General features: G+C 40.7%; 1 protein-coding gene across 2 annotated transcripts in view; it reads right to left on the bottom strand.

Annotated features, from left to right (window-relative positions):
- Nucleotides 1-21341, bottom strand: part of rnf213a (ring finger protein 213a) — a 52996-nt gene that overhangs the window by 7174 nt on the left and 24481 nt on the right. For both annotated transcript variants that reach the window (XM_022216710.2, XM_051941088.1), the window contains exons 28-55: nt 17673-21281; nt 17463-17587; nt 17000-17116; nt 16795-16919; nt 16585-16707; nt 16413-16474; nt 14330-14483; nt 14109-14250; nt 13832-14023; nt 13615-13745; nt 13384-13541; nt 13071-13277; nt 12766-12953; nt 12494-12614; nt 12291-12391; nt 10598-10780; nt 10212-10378; nt 10001-10103; nt 9790-9904; nt 9479-9686; nt 9177-9373; nt 8943-9065; nt 7437-7547; nt 863-1105; nt 702-777; nt 557-591; nt 347-447; nt 74-230 (exon numbers count right to left, since the gene is read on the bottom strand). In XM_022216710.2, coding sequence (XP_022072402.1) covers nt 74-230; nt 347-447; nt 557-591; nt 702-777; nt 863-1105; nt 7437-7547; nt 8943-9065; nt 9177-9373; nt 9479-9686; nt 9790-9904; nt 10001-10103; nt 10212-10378; nt 10598-10780; nt 12291-12391; nt 12494-12614; nt 12766-12953; nt 13071-13277; nt 13384-13541; nt 13615-13745; nt 13832-14023; nt 14109-14250; nt 14330-14483; nt 16413-16474; nt 16585-16707; nt 16795-16919; nt 17000-17116; nt 17463-17587; nt 17673-21281 — 7374 coding nt within the window. The remainder of the gene's footprint in view (nt 1-73; nt 231-346; nt 448-556; nt 592-701; nt 778-862; nt 1106-7436; nt 7548-8942; nt 9066-9176; nt 9374-9478; nt 9687-9789; nt 9905-10000; nt 10104-10211; nt 10379-10597; nt 10781-12290; nt 12392-12493; nt 12615-12765; nt 12954-13070; nt 13278-13383; nt 13542-13614; nt 13746-13831; nt 14024-14108; nt 14251-14329; nt 14484-16412; nt 16475-16584; nt 16708-16794; nt 16920-16999; nt 17117-17462; nt 17588-17672; nt 21282-21341) is intronic.

The raw sequence follows: 21341 nt of genomic DNA, 5'->3' as shown, positions 1-21341 counted from the left end.
ATGGAAAGTGTAATAAAAACTCATATATATTATGTGGAACATTTGTAGTTGTAAAAGAAAACACCTAAGCTACCTGTGGGTGGCTCCAGGCTCCAAGCAGCATGGCCATGTGAGTGAGCATGCGGACAATTGTAAATGGAACGGGGGAAAGGCTCTTAGTGTCTAGCATGTCTGGATTGTCCCTGCGTCTGGGGTCACCAAGGATGTGGCCTGTCTGAGTGCGGTCACCCCTGTAGGAGACAGTGAATAAACACAAATAAAAGAAAAATATACACAAATTAAATTAAAATAAAATCATGTCTTTGGGATTACATGTTTTTCTTGCTGAATTTTACAGACAACTTACTGCAACTGAGCAGGCTGAAATCCCGGCACGGGCAAGTGGTTGTTTCCTCCGATCACAGCATTACAGTCTAAACAACGACTTATTTGCATAGGCTGCCCACACTAGAGACACAGATGTGGGAAACAGAAAAAGTCATTAAAAATATGTAAAAAGTGCTAGAAAGAAAATCTCATTACAAACCTACTATAATTCAGAATGAACATGATATACCTCGCCAATAGTGCAGGGGTGACCATTTGGACAATCTGCAGCAAAAAAAATAAAAAATTTAAAAGACAGCGTTTGTGAAGGCTGCATAGCATTTTCAATTGATATATTTCATATGAAAGGACCTAATATTTTGTTTATTACTTACAGTACCACTGCAATGGACCCATAGCTTGTTGAGCCACGGCTAACATGTCCTCTGGCATGGTGGGCAAGAAAGCTGCCTGTACCAACAGATAAAAACATTCAATTCACTTCAGAAAAAGAGGAGGCACAGTTGCCCTCAATGTCAACAGCTATTTTGCATACCTGCATGTTGGCAGGTGACAGTGCTAGCTGCTGCAGGGGTGCTAAGATCCCCTGGTTTCCACAGAGCAAGACAGCCGCCAAGTGAATGGTTAAGTCCACTGACTCACACTGTGAACCAGAGACCCCAGGACCAACAGTCAGAGGCCCAAGTTGGTTGGTTACCAAAGCCTGGGCAAAGGCTTTAACCTCTGGGCTGGCAAGGAGTTTTGATGTCTGAATGTAAGTCATCAGGCCTTCTAATTGCTGTTGGTACAAAGATACATAAAAATGCAAATATTGTTAGGAAACAAACTGAAAAATATGACTTGAAAATAAGTTACATGACAAACATTGTTTTATACAAGTAGTTTGCAAAGAAATTCAGATTTCAGTTTCGTTACCTCTACAAAAGTATGTGCTTAACCAGGAGTGATTAACATTTTCTTGTGGTGACAAGTTCAAAGCACATCAAAACAGCAGCTGCACTTAATGAAAAGTTTAAGCTGATGGCTTCCGGTCTGGTGAGGTACACGATGGCAGCATAAACCGATAGCTGCCGGACAGTGGGTATTAAAAGTGTTAATATGTAACTCGAATTTTTTCAAAGACAGCTAAAACCAAACGAGACAACACGAAAACGAACATGCCCAAAAAAACGAAGAAAAGACAATCACAAAAGAATAAACAAGATGAAGAAGAGGAGGATGAACTGTCACAAGCTCGCAGCGCTAGCAACATGGAGGAAGAGCCGCAGGTGGACACCGCCGCTGCGCCGAGTCGAGAAGTAAGCCTGGGCTTAATCTTGACAGAGCTTCGGGAATTTAGACGGGACTTTTGTCAACAACTTAACGGCATAAGAGAGGATTTGAAGGCAATCGACAAAAGAATGGAGGAAGCAGAGAAGCAAATTGACACCGCCGAGACCCGTATCCAGTCCACAGAGGAAGTATTAGCGGAGCTCGTGAAGCTTCACGTTCAAACGGAGGCCAAATTGACGGATCTGGAGGGACGCTCGCGACGCGAGAATGTGAGGATTCATGGGGTTAAAGAAGGAGCAGAAGAAGGCGCAGCGTCGATGATAACTTTTGTGGAGGATTTGTTAACGAAGGGTCTGGAGCTCCCTCCATCCACAGTGCTAAATATCGAGAGAGCACACCGGGCGTTCGCCACCAGGCCTCCGGACGGAGCTCCACCGAGATCACTGGTGGTCAAGTTCTCAAGTTATAGTAAGAAAGAGGAGGTCATTAAACAAGCATGGCAGAAAAAAGGTTTTGATTTTCAAGGGAAACGGATCCATTTGGACCACGACTACGCACCGGAGCTGCTGAGGAAAAGAAGAGCGTATGCAGAAGCTAAAGCGGCGCTGAAAGAAAAAACCTCCGATTCCAGACCCCCTTCCCGGCCAGGCTAAGAGTGCACTACAAGGATGGTACGGTGACCTACAACTCGGCTGAAGACGCAACGGTGGACATGGCAAAGAGGGGGATACCAGTGGCGGTGATGAAAAGACCGACGTCTCTCCTGGATCAGATTAATCGGCTGACATGGCATCCTAACAGAAGGCGAGGGGACCGGGAGATCGCGGGCCCCCGACAGGGTTTTAAGGAGCGGCTTCAGGTTTTTCGCCGTCAGAATGACAGATAAATGCCATTGCTACTTGACAGAGAGAACTATTGAGACAACGGGGGTACGTGATTGAATATGTTAACAACTTTTTTTCTTTTCTTCTCAATGTTACTGTTAATGTGTTAGTGAAATAGTTTTAAGGGCAAATTAAAGACCCATACTGTATCGGGACAGCTATTACTGGACAGTGAACACTACAGACCCGTGTATCAGCTATAACGCTGAAGAGGGCTCTCTCCCAACACTAGAGGCGAGAGATTTTCCCTCTGCACTCAAGTTCCAACTGAGGCACAAGGCCATTAGAATGGCCTTAATTTTGGAAGTCAGTGTTGATGAATGGTTTCTTTTTCTTGTTAAAGTGTTATTGTTTTTTGTTCATGTTCTTGTTACAGTTCTTTGTAACACCAGGGGTGTAAGATGTAATTTGTGCACAGGCTTGAAGGGCATTTCAATATATTTAATACTTTTACAATGCAAAGTATCCAATCACTTAAAGTAACTACCTATAATGTAAACGGACTGGGGAATCCAATCAAGAGGAGCAAATTAATGGCAAAACTAAAGAGGGAAGCTATAGATGTGGCTCTCCTCCAGGAAACTCATCTAACAGTAACTGAGCACGAAAAACTCAAAAGATGGAGATTTAACCAGTACTCCTCCTCATGTAGTCAGGGCTCTAAAAGAGGGGTAGCAACATTAATTGCAAGTAAATTACACTTTGAATGTTTATATGAAAAGAGGGACACAGATGGGAGGTTTGTGCTGATTCGGGGAAACCTTCAGGGTGTTTTGGTAACTTTTTTGAATATCTATGCCCCTCCAGGATCTGAGTGGGAATTCTATGAGTGTATTCTCAACCTATTGATCTCAGAGGCACAGGGCATCCTTATTTGCGGAGGAGATTTCAATGTAAGACTTCATCCAATTCTAGACACATCTAAACCTTATCATTCAGGAGAGAAGAAAACAGCCAAAAGAGTAAAGTTAATGATGGGAGAGCTTGGAATCTCAGATATATGGAGAGATTTGAATCCGACAAAGAGGGATTATACATTCTTTTCTCACCCTCACTCCGTTTACTCTAGAATCGACTATTTTTTTATGTTTCAAAGAGATTTAGATAGGGTGATAAATTGCTGCATAGGAAGCATGGACTTATCCGATCACGCACCAATTTCTATGGATCTAAGATTAGGCACCAAAAAGAAAAATACTATTTGGAGGCTAAATACTGGAATTCTAAATCAAATCAGGAAGCAAATAACAACAGATATTAAACATTATTTTGAGGATAATGATAATGGGGAGGTATCTCCGCCGGTCCTTTGGGATGCGTCTAAAGCCGTGCTCAGGGGGAAAATCATAGGATATTGTGCTTATCTAAAAAAAAAACAGAGAAAAGGGAAATTGGAAAGTTTACAAACCGACTTGAAGAAATTAGAGAACATACATAAAGAGACATTAAATGAGGAAATAAAAAAGAAATAGACAGAAAAAAAAATGAAATAAACGAAATCTATTCAAATGACATTAAAAAGAATATGATCTTTCTTAAACAAAGATACTATGAGGCAGGAGGGAAATTGTCTAAGCTACTTGCCTTCAAATTAAAGAAACAGCAGGCTGAGAACACAATATTTCAAATTAGAGATCCTTTAACAAACTCCATACAACACAAAACAAAAGATATCCAACAATCATTTGAATGTTTTTTCAAAGATGTATACACACAACCTAAAATAGATAAATTAAAGATGGATGCTTTTATAAACCTGATAAAACTACCCATTGTGAAGGATGAACAAAACAAACTTCTAATTAGTGAAATTACAGATGAAGAAATTAGAAAGGCAATACTACATTTAAAACCCAATAAGGCACCGGGACCAGACGGTTTCCCATCAGAGTGGTACAAGGAAATGAAAGACCACTTGATCCCTAATATGAAGACCATGTATAACCATGTGATAAAAACAGGCATAACTCCTCCCTCATGGAGGGAGGCCGTGATTTCTCTGATACCAAAAGAGGGAAAAGATAAATTGGAGTGTGGAAGTTATAGGCCGATAAGTATATTAAACCAAGACTATAAGATCTTTACCCATATCTTGGCAAAAAGAGTTGAAAATATCCTTCCTCAGATAATAAGTCTAGATCAGACGGGTTTCATTCTGCAAAGACAGACACAGGACAATATTCGCAGAACATTGCATGTGATTGACCATATAGCTAAAAATAAAATTCAGGCAGTATTATTTAGTCTTGATGCAGAAAAGATTTGATCGAGTCAGTTGGGAGTTTCAATATAGAGTACTACAGAAATTTGGCTTCCACCAGACCTTTATTAAAACTATTCAAGCACTGTATAACAATCCAAGGGCAAAGATAAAATTAATGGCGCAGTATCAAACACATTTAACCTAGAGAGAGGGACTAGACAGGGCTGCCCAATAAGTCCATTGCTTTTTGTAATGTTTATTGAAGCTTTGAGGCAGGGGATTATGCAAGATAAGAAGATTCAAGGTATAAAAATGTTCAACCAAGAACATAAAATTTCATTATTTGCGGATGACGTTTTAGTTTATCTGACAAACCCAGAAAGCTCAATTTTGAAATTATTGTCCTTTTTGGAGATTTTTGGACGTGTCTCAGGCTATAATTTAAATATTGAAAAGACTGAAGTTCTAAGTTTCCAATACAAGCCGAGCCAGACCATAGAATCTACAATTCAATTGAAGTGGGACCAAGAACAAATAAGATACCTAGGAGTAAACATACCAAAAGATTTAACAAAGCTATATGCTTTAAACTTCAATCAGTTGACTCAAAAATTAAAGCAGGATATAATAAGATGGAATCTGATACCAATACTAAGCTTTGAGTCAAGAATTGAGTCTGTGAAGATTAATATTTTGCCGAGAATTTTGTATTTGTTTCAGACCCTTCCAATTGAAATAAGTGACAAAACAATTTAATGAATGGGATAAATTAATATCCCGATACATTTGGCATGGAAGAAAACCGAGGATAAAATTTCAAACTCTTCAACTGACAAAGAAGAGGGGTGGACTTGCACTCCCCTGCCTTAAGGATTATTATAAAGCAGCCCATCTGAGAATCCTCTATTGTTGGTGTAACTCTAATTATGAAGCCAGATGGAAAGAAATTGAGGAAAATATGTCTGGGGCAATTCCGATTCAGGCGAGAATAGGAGATAAAAGACTTATAAAAAACTTTGTGGAAATAGGTAATAATTGGATCAATTTATCTCTGAAGGTTTGGTTGAATGTTATTACAAAAAGTGGCCTGTCGGAGGAAGTAAAGATTCTTAAATGGTGCTCTCATGACACTGATTTTCCCCCAGGCAATTTGGATGTAAACTACAGGGGATGGGTGCATCGGGGCCTCTCATCATACTGTACTTTTTTTAACCATGGTACAATGAAAGATTTTCAGACACTTAAGGAATTACATGGATTAAAAAAACAATGATTTTTTTTAGATTTTTACAGATACGACATTACATAAACAGTTCCATGATAAAGAGTGGAGCTGCTTTTGAAAATGACCTACTGAAAGTCTTCATTAGTGCATACAAGAATGACACAGGAAATAAAGTAATATCAAGACTCTATCAGGGACTCCAGGATATCAAAATAGTAGATAGCAAATACATCAAGCAAAAATGGGAAAGGGAGAGTAATAAGTGCATTTCAGAGGAAGTTTGGACTAAATACTGTGAATTCCAATGGAAAATTTCAAGCTCACCTTCCTGGAGAACATTTGCTTGGAAGAGTCTTAGTAGATATTTTATCACCCCTGCTCAATCATCCCACAACTCAGGCACCTCTAGCTGCTGGAGAAATTGTGGCTCCCAGGATGCTAATCATTATCACGTGTTCTGGAACTGCCCAAAAGTTCACTCCTTCTGGTGTAAGATTCATTCTGAGTTAGAAACAATACTCGGAACAAAAATACCCTTTAACTGGGACGAACTTTTTTTGGGATTCATGCCCTCAAAGAGCACAAACATTGCAACTAAGAAGCTGTTTGGAATACTGAGTGCAGCAGCAAGGAAAGCAATCACAAGGAAATGGCTTAAGCCGGATACCCCATCCATTAAAGAATGGTATGATATTACATACCAAATCTATGGAATGGAGAAAATTACTTTCTCTTTGAAACTCCAAGACTTTAAATTTGAGAAAATTTGGAACAAATGGAAAATGTATATAACTCCGAAATGCCCGGCCTATGTCTAAGGGAAGGGAAGGGAGAAGGAGAGGAAGAGAGAGAGGTATATATATAACATCCTGTATGCTTGTCCTTTTTTTTTTTCCCCCCTTTCTTTCTTGTAAACTGACAACACCCCATGTTCTGTTCTAATTAAGATTGCAATATGATGTAATATTGATGTAATAGAAAAGAAAAAAAAAGGATCAGAGGATAAAACATTGAAATTCTTGATGATGTATAAATTGAAGTGTAATGATCCTAAATAAAGAAAATTTAAAAAAAAGAAAAGTTTAAGCTACAGATTTCTTTGGCTTTGTTGAGATTTCTGAGCACAGTTAACTGCTGGTTGTCAGACAGCACAATGTAAAAACTCCTCTTAGAAGCAACACCAAGTATTGCATGCTGGTAGAAAATCTACCAACACAGTAAATCAAAACTATCTGATGGTGTACAGATCTAGTCAATTCATATAAACGTAATATATAAATCTCATAGAGATTTAAACCTGTGCGGTCCATCTGTCGTTTTGTTTTCAGGAAAACACAAGCAGTGTACAGTTTGTATTGTTCAGCGGATTCAAATCACAACATAGTTTTAAGATAAATGGAAGCAGTTTACTTGTAGTCATTGGCACACACAAGTTCAAATTTTTGTAAACAAAAAGATAACATTTGTCATATGTAAGCTAATTCTATGAACAGACAGCTCATTAGGTCTTCATTTAGGAACCTACCTCAGGTTTGGGGTGGAAGCTAACATTGGTGTCTCTGTAGAGAGTGGTAACTTCTCTGTACAGTGCCAACAGTAGGTAAACTGTTTTCCGCTGTGGTAGGCATCTGCAAGCCTGCGAAGAAAATGCAAAAGAAGCACAACTCATGTAAATATGTATTTAAATGCAGAGTTCTGACCGGATACTAGTCCATGCATTTATTACTTCTAGGCTTTACTATTGCAATTCGTTACTAACAGGATGTTCCAATATCTCTCTGAAAAACCCAGTTGATCCAAAATGCTGCAGCCAGAGTACTGATAGAAGTTAGCAAGAGAAATTATATTTCTCCTATACTGGCTTCTCTTCATTGGCTTCCTTCTCCTGACATACAAAGCTCTTAACAACCAATCTCCACCATATCGTAAAGACCTTATAGTACCATATTATCCTAGCAGAACTTTTCACTCTCAAATTGCAGGCTTACTTGTAGTTCCAAGGATTTCTATAAGTAGAATGGGAGGCAGAGCCTTCAGTTATCAGGCGGCTCTCCTGTGGAACTAGCTCCAAGTTTGGGTTTGCAAAGCGGACACCCTCTCTACTTCTAAGACCAGGCTTAAAATCCACTTTTTTGACACAGCTTAGATGACTTGGTTGACCCTGAGGCGGTAAGTTGGAGTCTGCACATACGGGCGCAACTGGCTTCTTCTTCAATGTCCTTTAGTTATGCCCCTAGTTATGCTGCTATAGGCCTAGGCTGCTGGGGAACCTGTCTCAATGCACTGAGCCATTCTTCTCATTACCTATGTAGTGACTACTTATACCATTATTGCACTGCATTCACTTTGTGTTCCCCTGTGTTTTTCTCTGACTGTCCCTTGTCCTAGAGCTGGATGCTTATGATTTGTGGTTGCTGTCCCACCAACTAGCTTAGTATCCATCGTGTCCACTGTATGATGCTGCTGCTGACTTTCCTCCAGCCCACGGCTTCCAGCTGTCCATTTCCACCAATCCACTCTGCATCGCCCTTACTGTACTTGATATGCTCATGTACACACTGTTCACATCTTACTACCAGCTACATATGTAGTATATTTAATGCCAGAGAAATTACCCCATAACAGTAAACTTATGAATCAATTTGAATGTTGGCTTGTACTTTGTATGTATCATCTATGTTACTGTTATCATGCATGTATCCCAATGTGTGTTATATGATTCCTTGTCCCCACCATCCCTTCCCCCGTCCCTCTCCCTCCCCTACCCCCTCTAACTCTTCTGTCCCTCTCAACCCAACTGGCCAGTGGCAGATGGGTCCCCCCGCATGAGGCAGGTTCTGCTCAAGGTTTCCTTCCGTTAAAAGGGAGCTTTTTTTTCTTGCCACTGTCGCCTTAGGGCTTGCTCTGAGGGTTCAGGCATACGGATTCTGTAAAGCATCTTAAGACAATCTGGATTGCAATTGGCACTATATAAACAGAATTGAATTTAATTAAATACTGAGTTACCAGCAACAAAGTGATGTCATATTACCTCACAAACTTCATCCAGCCCGTCCACTTTGCCTTCCATAACTCCTCTTGCAACAGCATCCCTGATAGTCTTGTAATCTTCCCCACACACCAGATACTGGTCTACTGGGGTGGTTTCTACATTCTGATTGCAGTAAAGATTGAAACATATATTTTAATCAGTGTTAGCATGACTTTTAAATCACAACCCTGCCTTCACTGGGTCACTAACACTGAAAATCACACTGTAAATAACCTTTTTCAGAACTTCTTCAGGGAAGAGCCAAGACATTTGGTCCACTTTGAGGAGCTTCAAGACAAACTCTACTCCATGTTGGCTGCAGATCTTTCGGATCAAATAGACGCGATACCAGTCATTTCCACTCTGCCTGCACAAGTTCACCACACTGGTAAGGAAGGCTGTGGTTCCACTTTGATCACCTTCCTGAGAGCCTGGTTTAAGATTGAGAAAGAAGGAAGATTTTTTTTCATGAAATGAACACATTCATAAAGGGAAACAAGTTCGAAATGTGTTGACATTCCATTAAAAAGACACACCTGTGGCTCTCAGTCTTTCCACGATGAAGCCTGCGGTCACATCCAGGTCCATACGCACTCTAGCCACCTGCTGCAGGTACTCCACAGTGGCTGTTTCTGCAGACTGACCATGTAACTGCAGGAAGTCAGCCAGGAAGACACTCTCATCCTGTAAACATGCATGCTGATCTGCAGTGGACCTGAACTGCAACCTCTCAAACATGGAATCCTGAAGAAATAAAAAGGTTAACAGTTAACCAAAAAGCATAAAAACAAACTGCATGACGAAATAACATGCAGCAATCCATTTGTGAATTTAAATTCAGGTGCACCTCCAAGCAGTTAATGTACAAGCAGTAGAGTTCAGTTTTGTCTGTCTCCTCCAAGATGTTGCTCTGCTCAACTTCCATCAGATGCTGCTGCAGGTAGACTTTAACTTCATCGAAGCTTTAAAAAGTGCGAATTGAGCAAAAATGAGACACACCAGTACAAATATTACATACATAATTATTGCCTTATGCAAAGTGCAACACAGCAGCTCACCTGTACTTCAGCAGGAGTTTGAGCACCACTGACCGAACCACTGGATTTTTATCCACAGAGTCATCAAATGGAGAGAGCACCTTTGTCAGGATTTGTCGCTTATCTGGCAAAAAAAAAAAAATGTAATCAAAATATTCAGAGCTGAGGAAACATACTTTTCCACAAATACATTTAGGTGTGCTGTTACACAAGTGAGAAAGTGGAGAAAAACCTTTGAGGAACGGAATACTGTTTGCTTCCACCATGAGGAAGGACAGCAAATGAAGAATGACAGCTGAACCAGGCGGACAGTTGTCCTTGAAGCACATAGTAGACACAAGGTCTATGAAGAAAGCATTGCACTGCTTCCTGAACTGAGCGTGTTGGTTGATTAGAATCCTACACAAAACAAAGTTACACAGATGTTTAATAAAATGTGTCAAATGCCAGGGTCATACAGAATGAAGGTAACTATGTTTTACAGAAAATATAAATTAGCACAGACTGCATGACAATATTATGTGTTTGGAAAGAACTGCATTGTATCTTTGCATGTCATGAGAAACAAAACAAATTAAACTCAGTTTATTATGTTCTAATCTACATTCAGTTACCAACCTTATTTCATCAGCAGGAACCATTGGGAATTTTTCACTAACTGGTTGCATGCAGAGGGGACAGTACATCTGACCAGGGACCAGCCACTGTTTGATACAGTTTACACAATAGATGTGTTCACATGGCAGGCAGAGTGGATCTTGAGGGTGTCCCATACACACTGGGCACTGTGTGAGACCAAACCTAGACAAGAAAAAAGGAAACAGCTTAAGTCCCAGACTTTCTGTGGGAACTACATAGATGCTGCATTATTCAGCAAATGAAATTTAAGGCATCATAAGCCCTTTTTTTCACATTGATCTAAATTTTATGACTTTCAATGGCTATACCAGAAAAAGACTGGCAAGAAAAACATTGGGGAATTTAAGTCCTAAATTTAAAACAAGTACCCCCATGCAAGTGGAAATATCTAAAAAAACAACAACAACAAAAAAAATACACACTTTCTTGCAATAGTGACAGAAAAAAATTATTCAACAACCTCCAGGAAGAAAACAGTCCTTCTTATAGAAGTGAAATCTAAGCTCCAAATATTCTAATGGTATTGCTTTAGGGAACTGAACTGAAGGCATTTTAAAAACTTTTTCAGAAGAGCCCGGACTTTAATGCATTAATCTTGATTATTTAATTACAAAAAGAAAAGAGGAAAAGCATTCCGAGAGTGCAGTACTCCGTCAAGGCTGTTCAGTCGTATAATTTACGGTGGATAAGTCCCAATTAGTCCGCAGCGGTGGATTTGTAGTAGGGTCACAATCATGTGATCATCAACAGGCAGCTGACAAAGCGTTCACTTACAGTTATAGTTACAATGATGCTGTGCCACTATCTTGCAATGATACAGAAATCTTTCATAAATTCGTGGATCCAGAATATATGTTGTATCACTGCCAAAATCTATTTAGGGGGTCCTTGTGCCATTTCTGTGACTGATGCACACACTCCAGCCCGGTAGGTGGCGGTAATGCACCTAAAGCCTGTCTGCCAGCCACGAAGAAAATACGCAGGTAGCACTGAGTGATGTCAGCGCACAAGAAAGTTTGATGAACTGTGAAGGAAGACGAGGTCGCATTGAGCTTGTTGGGCAGAAAGTTTCTTTCAAAAAACTTCCCGATGGCAGCTCGAGAAAAAGCACGGATGTGTGCAAATTGTACAACAAAGAGTTTACTTATCAATGCAGCATTTCAAGCCGACAGTATCACCTCAATGCAAAGCACTAGAACTAACGGTAGCTACATCAGTGCTGGTACAGGTAAACGGTGTAGCCATCCCACAATAGACAACTTTTCAACACACTGAAAGTGCTTGAGTTTACAAAAAGTCTTAAAATTTTGAATATGATCGCTATAATTGGACTCTGAGTTTGCAGTAATCTGTGAATGTAGTAGACAGAAGAAAAATGCGCGTATAAATATAAATACAAACATTTTTGTTGTTTAAGTTCATGTATGTTGATTCATCGATTCAGTCATCAAGCAAAATTTATTTGAATTGAAAAACTTTGCTTATTTTGTCGAATATTGCTATGTGACAAAAATGGGATTCATCATGATAAATTCATTACAAAGCCTCTAATTGATTAGATCAATTTTTTATTCGCGTCAAACCACTCATTTTCAGAAATATAGACAACTTGCTAAAACTAAAGTAGAAGAAATGCAGATAAAATTCAACAGGTATAAAGATGAATCTTTACCTGAAGATGCGTTCGACGGCTCCATCTTTGCAGGTTTTGAGCAAACCTATTACTGCCTCAAACGTCTGCTGTGTTTTCAGGTCTGAATTTTTTTCCAGTATCTTAATGGGAGAGCAGATGTAACACATTTAGATACAGATGGAGGAATTATTGTAGTTGTTGTGGACGCAGTTGTATAGTATTTATTTATGGGGAAAAAAAACCTGGCCAAGTCCTCGTGCATTCTCCAAAACAACAGGGGCCAGCTTTCTCTCCAAATCCTCAATTCCCAACAACATGTGCTCCACGAACAGCGAGACAGAAAATATTCGATTCCATCCAGCTCTAAAAACACACACACACACACACACACACACACACACACACACACACACACACACACACACCAAATGACTATCCATCCCAATACAGCTCAAGTACTATAATTACTCAAAAATCCTCATCATTTGAATAGTTTCAATTAAGTTACACTTACTGGACTCTGCTGACAAACATCCTACTCCTCTCTCCATAATGTCTCACACTGTCCTCTGAGCAGATCAACTCAATTGGAACCTGAAGTTTCTTCACCCGTCTCAGCCAGGCTTGTCTTTGGGCATCTGTGTTCAGGACTGTGGGCTCCAGGTATTCCACACATGCAAAGGCAGCATACACATCCAGCACCTTGGAGACAGGGGCACACAAGCACTGCATATTACAGACTACTAAAAGTAGACCAACTCATAACAAATACACAGACATTTAACAAAACAGAGAAAATATTAATGCACTGAGGCTCACCAGTTCATCCCCATCGCTGGCTCCAGGATTTCTCAAGAGGTCCTGAGTAACCTGGGGTTCAATGCAGATCATTCTGGACAGGTTCTGCAGCCGGTTCTTGAACTCATGATAAGCAGAATGAACCCATGGAAGAGATATCACTGTCTCTGTGTGATTTAGTTGCAATTGCATCTCACGGACACAGCAATTCAAAGCACCACACAGGAGCTAGAAAATCAGATAGTACCCATTATTTTGTATGTACACACACACACACACCATCAGTCAGATGCAGCTTAAAATTTAAGGGCTTTAAGTATTACAGAAAACCAACCAGCAGATCTTCCTGGCAAGTGACGTTCATTGTCATAGAGATGAAATCCTGGAGGTAGCGATGAAAGAACTCTGCCTGCATCTCTGGGTCTGATTTTGCCAAGTAGCGTCCCAAGGGAGTCTTCCAAAAGAACTCATCCAAGTCTTGTTGTGTTTGCCCTAGCAGAGATATAAATTTAATGTAACACCAAAAATGCGCAATGCCTGGAGATTATTTGGTAACAGGCCTTACCTTCATGTTGAAGTGCATGAACCCAAAGTTCATCCAAGTAGTCCTTAATCCTCCAACTGAAGGGCATGCTGCAGCTCATGTTCCTGTTTTGGGCAATGTAGTTCTGCACAAGGATTGTTCTTTTCTCAGAGCTGTGAAAAGTTTAAATACGCAAACAGTTTGGTAAGTAATATTAGCACCAGGAATTTGGCACCAGTGCAAAATTACTACCACTTACTTGTGGTCAAGTGTCAGGTTTGAGATGTCCAGCAGCTTGTCATTGCCAAAGATATCTAACCACAGCCTCTTAACAGATTCACTACAGTGTCTATCAAGCAGGAGGTCCAGGTTTTGGTCGCGGTCAATGACTGCAACTAGATGTGCCAACAGGGGTACAACCACAGCCTGAACACGCTTCCATAAAGTGTGCCTGTGATGAACCCACAGTTAACAATACTTTCCACAAAAAATAAGGATTGCGTGCGAAAACAGAACACAGACATTGAAACACTTACCTGAAGGTGCCTCCCTCTTGCAAGGCATCAATGTTTGAGGCCTCCTTAAGAACCCAGTTGCTCTTGATGGATGAGAGGGTGTTGCCTTCATGAGTCACCAACAATGAGTGAAGATGCTTCTTCACAATTTGTAGAAATTCACCTGGCCACAGTTAGATTGAATGATGAGCACTACACAACTGCTGTAACAAAAAAGTACAATAATAAATTTATATTCACACCTGCTATTTCATCATTGTCACTCAGGAGCGTCAGAAGAATCTCAACTCTCTGAGTGCTGCGGAAACCACTTTCCACCTGGTCTCTCAGCATGCTGACAGCATTTTGCACACAGCTCCGCAGCAGTGCGATGGTGTCCACAACATTATCCCAGCCCTGCAGAGGGATGACATACAGATTAAAGCAAGTTTCTGATTGAATCCAGATAAAAATATATCTTTTAGCAAGAGAACAGTGTGCAGACAGAAGAATGCCAACATATTTTTAAAAAGTACGTATATTTAATTTAAGTGTAGACTTTCTGTTTAAATTAATATATACAGTGCCTTGTGAAAGTATTCGGCCCCCTTGAACTTTTCAACCGTTCGCCACATTTCAGGCTTCAAACATAAAGATATAAAATTCTAATTTTTTGTCAAGAATCAACAACAAGTGGGACACAATCGTGAAGTGGAACGAAATTTATTGGATATTTTAAACTTTTTTAACAAATAAAAACCTGAAAAGTGGGGCGTGCAATATTATTCGGCCCCCTTGCATTAATACTTTGTAGAGCCACCTTTTGCTGCAATTACAGCTGCAAGTCACTTGGGGTATGTCTATCAGCTTTGCACATCGAGAGACTGAAATTCTTGCCCATTCTTCCTTGCAAAACAGCTCGAGCTCAGTGAGGTTGGATGGAGAGCGTTTGTGAACAGCAGTCTTCAGCTCTGCCCACAGATTCTCGATTGGATTCAGGTCTGGACTTTGACTTGGCCATTCTAACACCTGGACACGTTTATTTGTGAACCATTCCATTGTAGATTTGGCTTTATGTTTTGGATCACTGTCCTGTTGGAAGATAAATCTCCGTCCCAGTCTCAGGTCTTTTGCAGACTCCAACAGGTTTTCTTCCAGAATGGTCCTGTATTTGGCTCCATTCATCTTCCCATCAATTTTAACCATCTTCCCTGTCCCTGCTGAAGAAAAGCAGGCCCAAACCATGAGGCTGCCACCACCATGTTTGACAGTGGGGATGGTGTGTTCAGGGTGAAGAGCGGTGTTGCTTTTACGCCAAACATATCGTTTTGCATTGTGGCCAAATAGTTCGATTTTGGTTTCATCTGACCAGAGCACCTTCTTCCACATGTTTGGTGTGTCTCCCAGGTGGCTTGTGGCAAACTTTAAACAAGACTTTTTACAGATATCTTTGGGAACTGGCTTTCTTCTTGTCACTCTTCCATAAAGGCCAGATTTGTGCAGTGTACAACTGATTGTTGTCCTATGGACAGACTCTCCCACCTCAGCTGTAGATCTCTGCAGTTCATCCAGAGTGATCATGGGCCTCTTGGCTGCATCTCTGATCAGTCTTCTTCTTGTTCGAGGTGAAAGTTTAGAGGGACGGCCGGGTCTTGGTAGATTTGCAGTGGTCTGATACTCCTTCCATTTCAATATGATTGCTTGCACAGAGCTCCTTGAGATGTTTAAAGCTTGGGAAATCTTTTTGTATCCAAATCCGACTTTAAACTTCTCCACAACAGTATCTGGGACCTGCCTGGTGTGTTCCTTGGTCTTCATGATGCTCTCTGCACTTTAAACAGAACCCTGAGACTATCACAGAGCAGGTGCATTTATACGGAGACTTGATTACACACAGGTGGATTCTATTTATCATCATCAGTCATTTAGGACAACATTGGATCATTCAGAGATCCTCACTGAACTTCTGGAGTGAATTTGCTGCACTGAAAGTAAAGGGGCCGAATAATATTGCACACCCCATTTTTCAGTTTTTTATTTGTTAAAAAAGTATAAAATATCCAATAAATTTCGTTCCACTTCACGATTGTGTCCCACTTGTTGTTGATTCTTGACAAAAAATTAAAATTTTATATCTTTATGTTTGAAGCCTGAAATGTGGCGAAAGGTTGAAAAGTTCAAGGGGGCCGAATACTTTCACAAGGCACTGTGTGTGTGTGTGTGTGTGTGTGTGTGTGTGTATATATATATATATATATATATATTTTTTTTTTTTTTTTTTTTTTTTTAAGTTTGTGATTTTCAGGACAATATAAAATATGTAAAATACATTTTGTCTATACTCACATGTTCCTCTAATTCTGCTGGCTCCTGCTCATTCTCAGTGTACATGTCATCTGTGTCCATAGCTGTAAAGAATTTTGTGATTTTAAAGCACCAAGAGATTTCAAGATGGAAAAAAATCAAATGGAGGAATACCTAATCTAATATAAATGTATATAATTTATCAACCAGTTACCTTCAGGCTGATTCATCTTTGTTTCAAACATCTGACTGATTGTCATGTTTTGCAAGGTTTTGATGTCTGAAACAATGTCTTTTGATCGTCTGAGGTCATCGATGTGAACAGAACTCCACGGACCTGTAAAAATGAACATGTTTTAGATTATTCTCTAATCTTTAAACAGTGTGATCAAAAATGTACATTCACAAGTTGTAGTAACAATACCTCCATGAAAACCAATGTAGGAAGTTCCTCCCTCCATTCTTGGCAGTCTGGTGATGAAGTAGACAAACACTTTGTTTTTTGTGCTGTCCTGGTTTGTCTTGTTGATTTCGTTTATTGATGAATACCTTAAAATAAATAAATAAACGTCAATATGGCAAAATCTTACAAAGGTGAACACCTCACAGAATGGAAATGTTGGACCTACTTTGCAGATGCAATAAGATTGGCACTATGAGAGGCTTCATCAAAATCACACTGAATGATAAGGATCTTGTTGCATGGTCCAGTGGTACTGCTTCCATGTTCTGTGATGAGGAAGTTCCTACAAGAAAACAGTGATTTAAACTTTAGACTGGAATCATACCATAAGATCATAATCAGCCAGCTAAGTATATTCTGCTTTAAATTAAATGCTTTTTCTGAAAATAAAATACTGACTTTAAACAAATTATAAAAATACATGTCAAATTATCTGAATGGTTCTCAAGAACCCAGAATAAAGTGTAAGATTAGTAACAGTAAGCTGTATCTCATCCGTTTATGACATGTTTATTACACAAGTAAACATACTAATGTATTGTAGTTCATCTTTCGTAGCCTGTTTCAGGTTAGCTTGTTATAATAACTTCAAAGTGTGAAATTATATATTGGACAGTATAACAACAAACCTGATCTTCTTCAGGAAGGAGTGCTCTGTGTCAAACTGCTGGAGTGAGAGAAGCTCAATGCTATGCAGCATTTTCTCCAGTGGTTCCAAGTCAAATGCAGTCAAAAGTCTGGAGAATGTTGACACCTATGGTTGGAAATTACAATTAAACTTTTAAGCACCTACCACTACAAGGAAACATGTAAACCTGGCAAAACAGCTTTAGCGTTACCTCTGTGAAGTAGGAGCCGCAATTGACTTCTTGCCTCGTATGAGCGAGTATGTAGTCAGCCAAGCAGTTGTTATTCTGCTCTTCAAAGTAGACCCTCCCAAGATATTCACTCTCCACTTTTGGAAGGCCCGTGCAATCCAACCGCACCACTGAGTCTGGTGTTGCACATTTGAGCAATGTGAGTTTTGCCTCATCAAGCACTCTCCTGTCAGAATCTGAGCTTTCCAAACTATCTTTCTGCTTCTCTATTGCTTGAAGAACCACAGAAGCACATGTGTCTGAGTGGTAACCAATGAAGACATCTGGGGGTTGATACTTGTATGTTTGGCCCACTGCTGAATGCTGACTGCTCAGGGAAACAAAATGTTGAACCCATCTCACCAGTTCCTCCACCATCCTCTTCTGCTCAGTTTTGAGGACAGTGTGAATGTCCAGATAGTGTTTCTCCAGCCTGTTGATTAGAGGTATTGGGAACTGTTTGTAGACCACCTCTCTTTCCTCAATGACAATCAGTCTGAAGTCTTTGTGCACCCTGCATTTGACACGATGGGTCCCCAGTCCAAGGTCCACATATTTCTGTCCTCCCAAGCACACGTAGTATTGGTTGAGAGCATCATAGAGACTTTCATAGAGGTTCTGCAAGTTTAGGAGCACAACTGTTTGACCTGTCTCCATGCATATTTTTACTCTGTTGATGTTGCGACAGATTTGGGTATACTCCTGGTCTTTTGGGAAGCTGGATCCGAAGATTATCTCTGGTTGACCACTTTCTGAAAAGAAGGTTTGCTGCAAGATCTGTAGCGCTGCGTAGTTTTTTGTTAGCACCAGGAGGTACCGACATTCTTCTTCCTGTCCAACCGCCTGAATGTTTTCTCTCACAAACTCAATGGCACTGATGTTTTCCAGGTTTGGTGCCATCTGTAGTCTTTTAGTGAAGACAGCAACTGCATCTACATCATCCCTGCCACTGAAATTTCTCAACACTGCTTTCACGGTCTCCTCTGCAGTTGGCTTCCGTTGAGAAGCTTTGGCCACTGCGAAGATCATCTTGATCAAGCTGTAATAGTCACGCAGACCAAAAAAGCCTTTGCCTTGTTTGCGGCAGATGTTCAAATAGGCTCTTGCAAAGGGCTGGAAAAAATCCCTGACTTTCTCTAAAACCATTGCATCAGATGAGCATATGCCTTTAGCACTCTCAATGAGTTCCCTCAAGTCCGGGTCACCACGGGAGACAAAAATGCCTCTGTTCATCTTTGCAGGATCTAGTGCCCAGTTGGAGATGCCAATGAATCCAACCTTTTTGTGCTGTTGTGGTTCATCATCAATGCATCCCTCCTCTAGCAATGGGTGAAGGGTTTTCAGTGGCATCTTTGGAGAGTCCTCAGCCAACCCAATCTCATCAAGAACCACAACTGAAATGTACTCATCCAGGTTTTTCCCTTCCTGAAAGCGACCACATTGTTTGAAGGTATTAATGATGCCCTCTGGCGTTGAGTGAGGGCTGCACTGGAAAGACACCAAATGGACCTGTTTGAGCATTTTGTAGAGGTCAGAATGAGCAGCTTGGCCTTGCATTGCATCTGCCACCAGAGTTTTAGACAGAGATTTCGAACTTCCAGGTTTTCCAACTAGGAAGAGAGGAATTCTTAACTCAATGCAGAGAACCATCATGAACACATTCTCCTTGAGGGCGCTGTTTCTTGCAATAGTATCACCCATTGGCACACCATTCAGAAGCAAATCTTGCATGAGTGAGATTTCCTGCATCACCTTTGCTGGGCTGTATGCTGGTGGCAGGCCTCTGCTGATTTTTTGTCTGTATTTGTCCTTATTTTCTAGGCAAGCATGGTAGCACATTCCTACAGCCATGACCAAAGACCAGAGAACAGGGTCTCTGTTCTCCGACTGTCTCTGATGTCTTTCTTGCTTCTCAGCATTCTGTTGACTCTCAAATTCTTCCAGTTCTGCAAAAAACATGACATGGTTGTCATAGAACCAAACAAAAGCCTGCATGCAACGCTCTACATCTCTCAGGCTAACAAAGCTGCATTCATCCTTTCTTGTCCGCATGTACTTCTGTGAGGCTGAAAGGACATCAGTGATCCACTTGATGTAACTTTGATCAATTTCTTTGCTTTCAACCACTCTTTGTACAATCTGCTGGATGTATATTTTCTCTGTGTGGTCATTTAACTGTCCAAAGTCCCACACAAGAGGAATCATGCTTGGTGGCAATGCTTGAACTCTATACACTAACTGGCGGAGAGGGATAGATCCAAGCTTTTCATCAGTCTCTTCAGCTCGAACTCGGTACCCAAGGCCTGCAGATTCTAGCCTTTTAATCATCTCATCTGTGTGTTTTCGGTAAGGGTTGCATGCAGCAATGATCTGCAATCCACAGTTGGATGGCAAACTTTCCCCCTTGACCGTCTTGTCACAGAGAACCTCCTTAATGCTACTGATAGCCTCAGTAGTGTTGGCCTCATCAAAGAAGAGAACAGAGTCAAACCCATAGTCTGTTTTGTTGATCAAAGCAACATCTTCTGCTTCTCTGACTTTGCTGTAGATCATCTCTGAAGTTGTTCCTCCATGCACCTTGACCAGTTTCATGTTCTCAGTGGCCACTCCACTCCTCCGTAATTCACATAGGAATTTGATGAGTCTTGTTTTACCGCATCCTGTCTCTCCCATGATAATGACAGGGATGCCACATCTGAATCGCATGTGGATTGCCAGCATTTTCAATATGTTGTCAGTGGTAAGTTCATATGTTTCATCGGGGTCAAGAGGCCACTGGATACCAAGAACATTGCAGAGTCGCTCGATTTTTTCCCCTCGTGGGAGGCAATCGAAGTCAATGTTGAAAGGAACTCTCTGCAGCTTTAGGCCTTCATACAATGCCCTCGTCATAACATTCTTCTTTATAATTCTTCCAGAGGTAGGCTCAATGGCATCAACAAAGTTCTGTTCATTGGGCTGGAGATGAAAACCAATAAAGGTCATGGACACGTGGTCATCATTAAAGAAGATGTACGGATGTGGTTCTGTTTCCCATCTTTTTCTGATGAGAAAAGGAGCCAAGTCTTCATCTCGGACACCAGTGAGATCGATTTGAAGCTTGCCAGGACTCTGGTCAGAGATGCTGAGTGATGGAGAAGCAAAGTCCTTTGCCATCAGAATCATGAAGTCCACCACAAAGGTTTTGAATCCACTTAGCGTGTCTCCAGTGAAAGTGGCATCACAAAAAACAGATGTCTCACAGTCTTTAAGCTGAAGGTTAAGGAACCATGTAAAATTTCTCAGTTCTGCCCAGGACGGATCCATAATGCCACAGTGCATGAGGAGCATCTGCAGACATTCCATGTGTGACCCCTCAACTCCCTGATATGTGAACACATCTAGATCACTGTGGTTATGAAATCGTGTGAGATACTGGTATGGTCGCTGAAAGGCTTCACTCCTGAATTCTTCATCATCCATCAGCGGGTCATCATTGCTCACAATAGTAGGGTCTTCTTGCCTCCTCATCTCTAGCATCAGAACCTCTTTGGGTGGTCGGCAGAAAATATTGGGGAAAACGTCTGTGAATGTGCTGTTCACAGTATGAACCTGTGCAGAAAACAGACATGACAGTACAACATAACATAAGCAACAGCTTAAAATCAGATC

The sequence above is a fragment of the Acanthochromis polyacanthus genome, chromosome 21 (genome assembly GCF_021347895.1).
Source record: "Acanthochromis polyacanthus isolate Apoly-LR-REF ecotype Palm Island chromosome 21, KAUST_Apoly_ChrSc, whole genome shotgun sequence".
NCBI lineage: Eukaryota > Metazoa > Chordata > Actinopteri > Pomacentridae > Acanthochromis > Acanthochromis polyacanthus.
The sequence above is the reverse complement of the archived record's forward strand: the minus strand, read 5'-3'. Positions and strand labels throughout refer to the sequence as shown.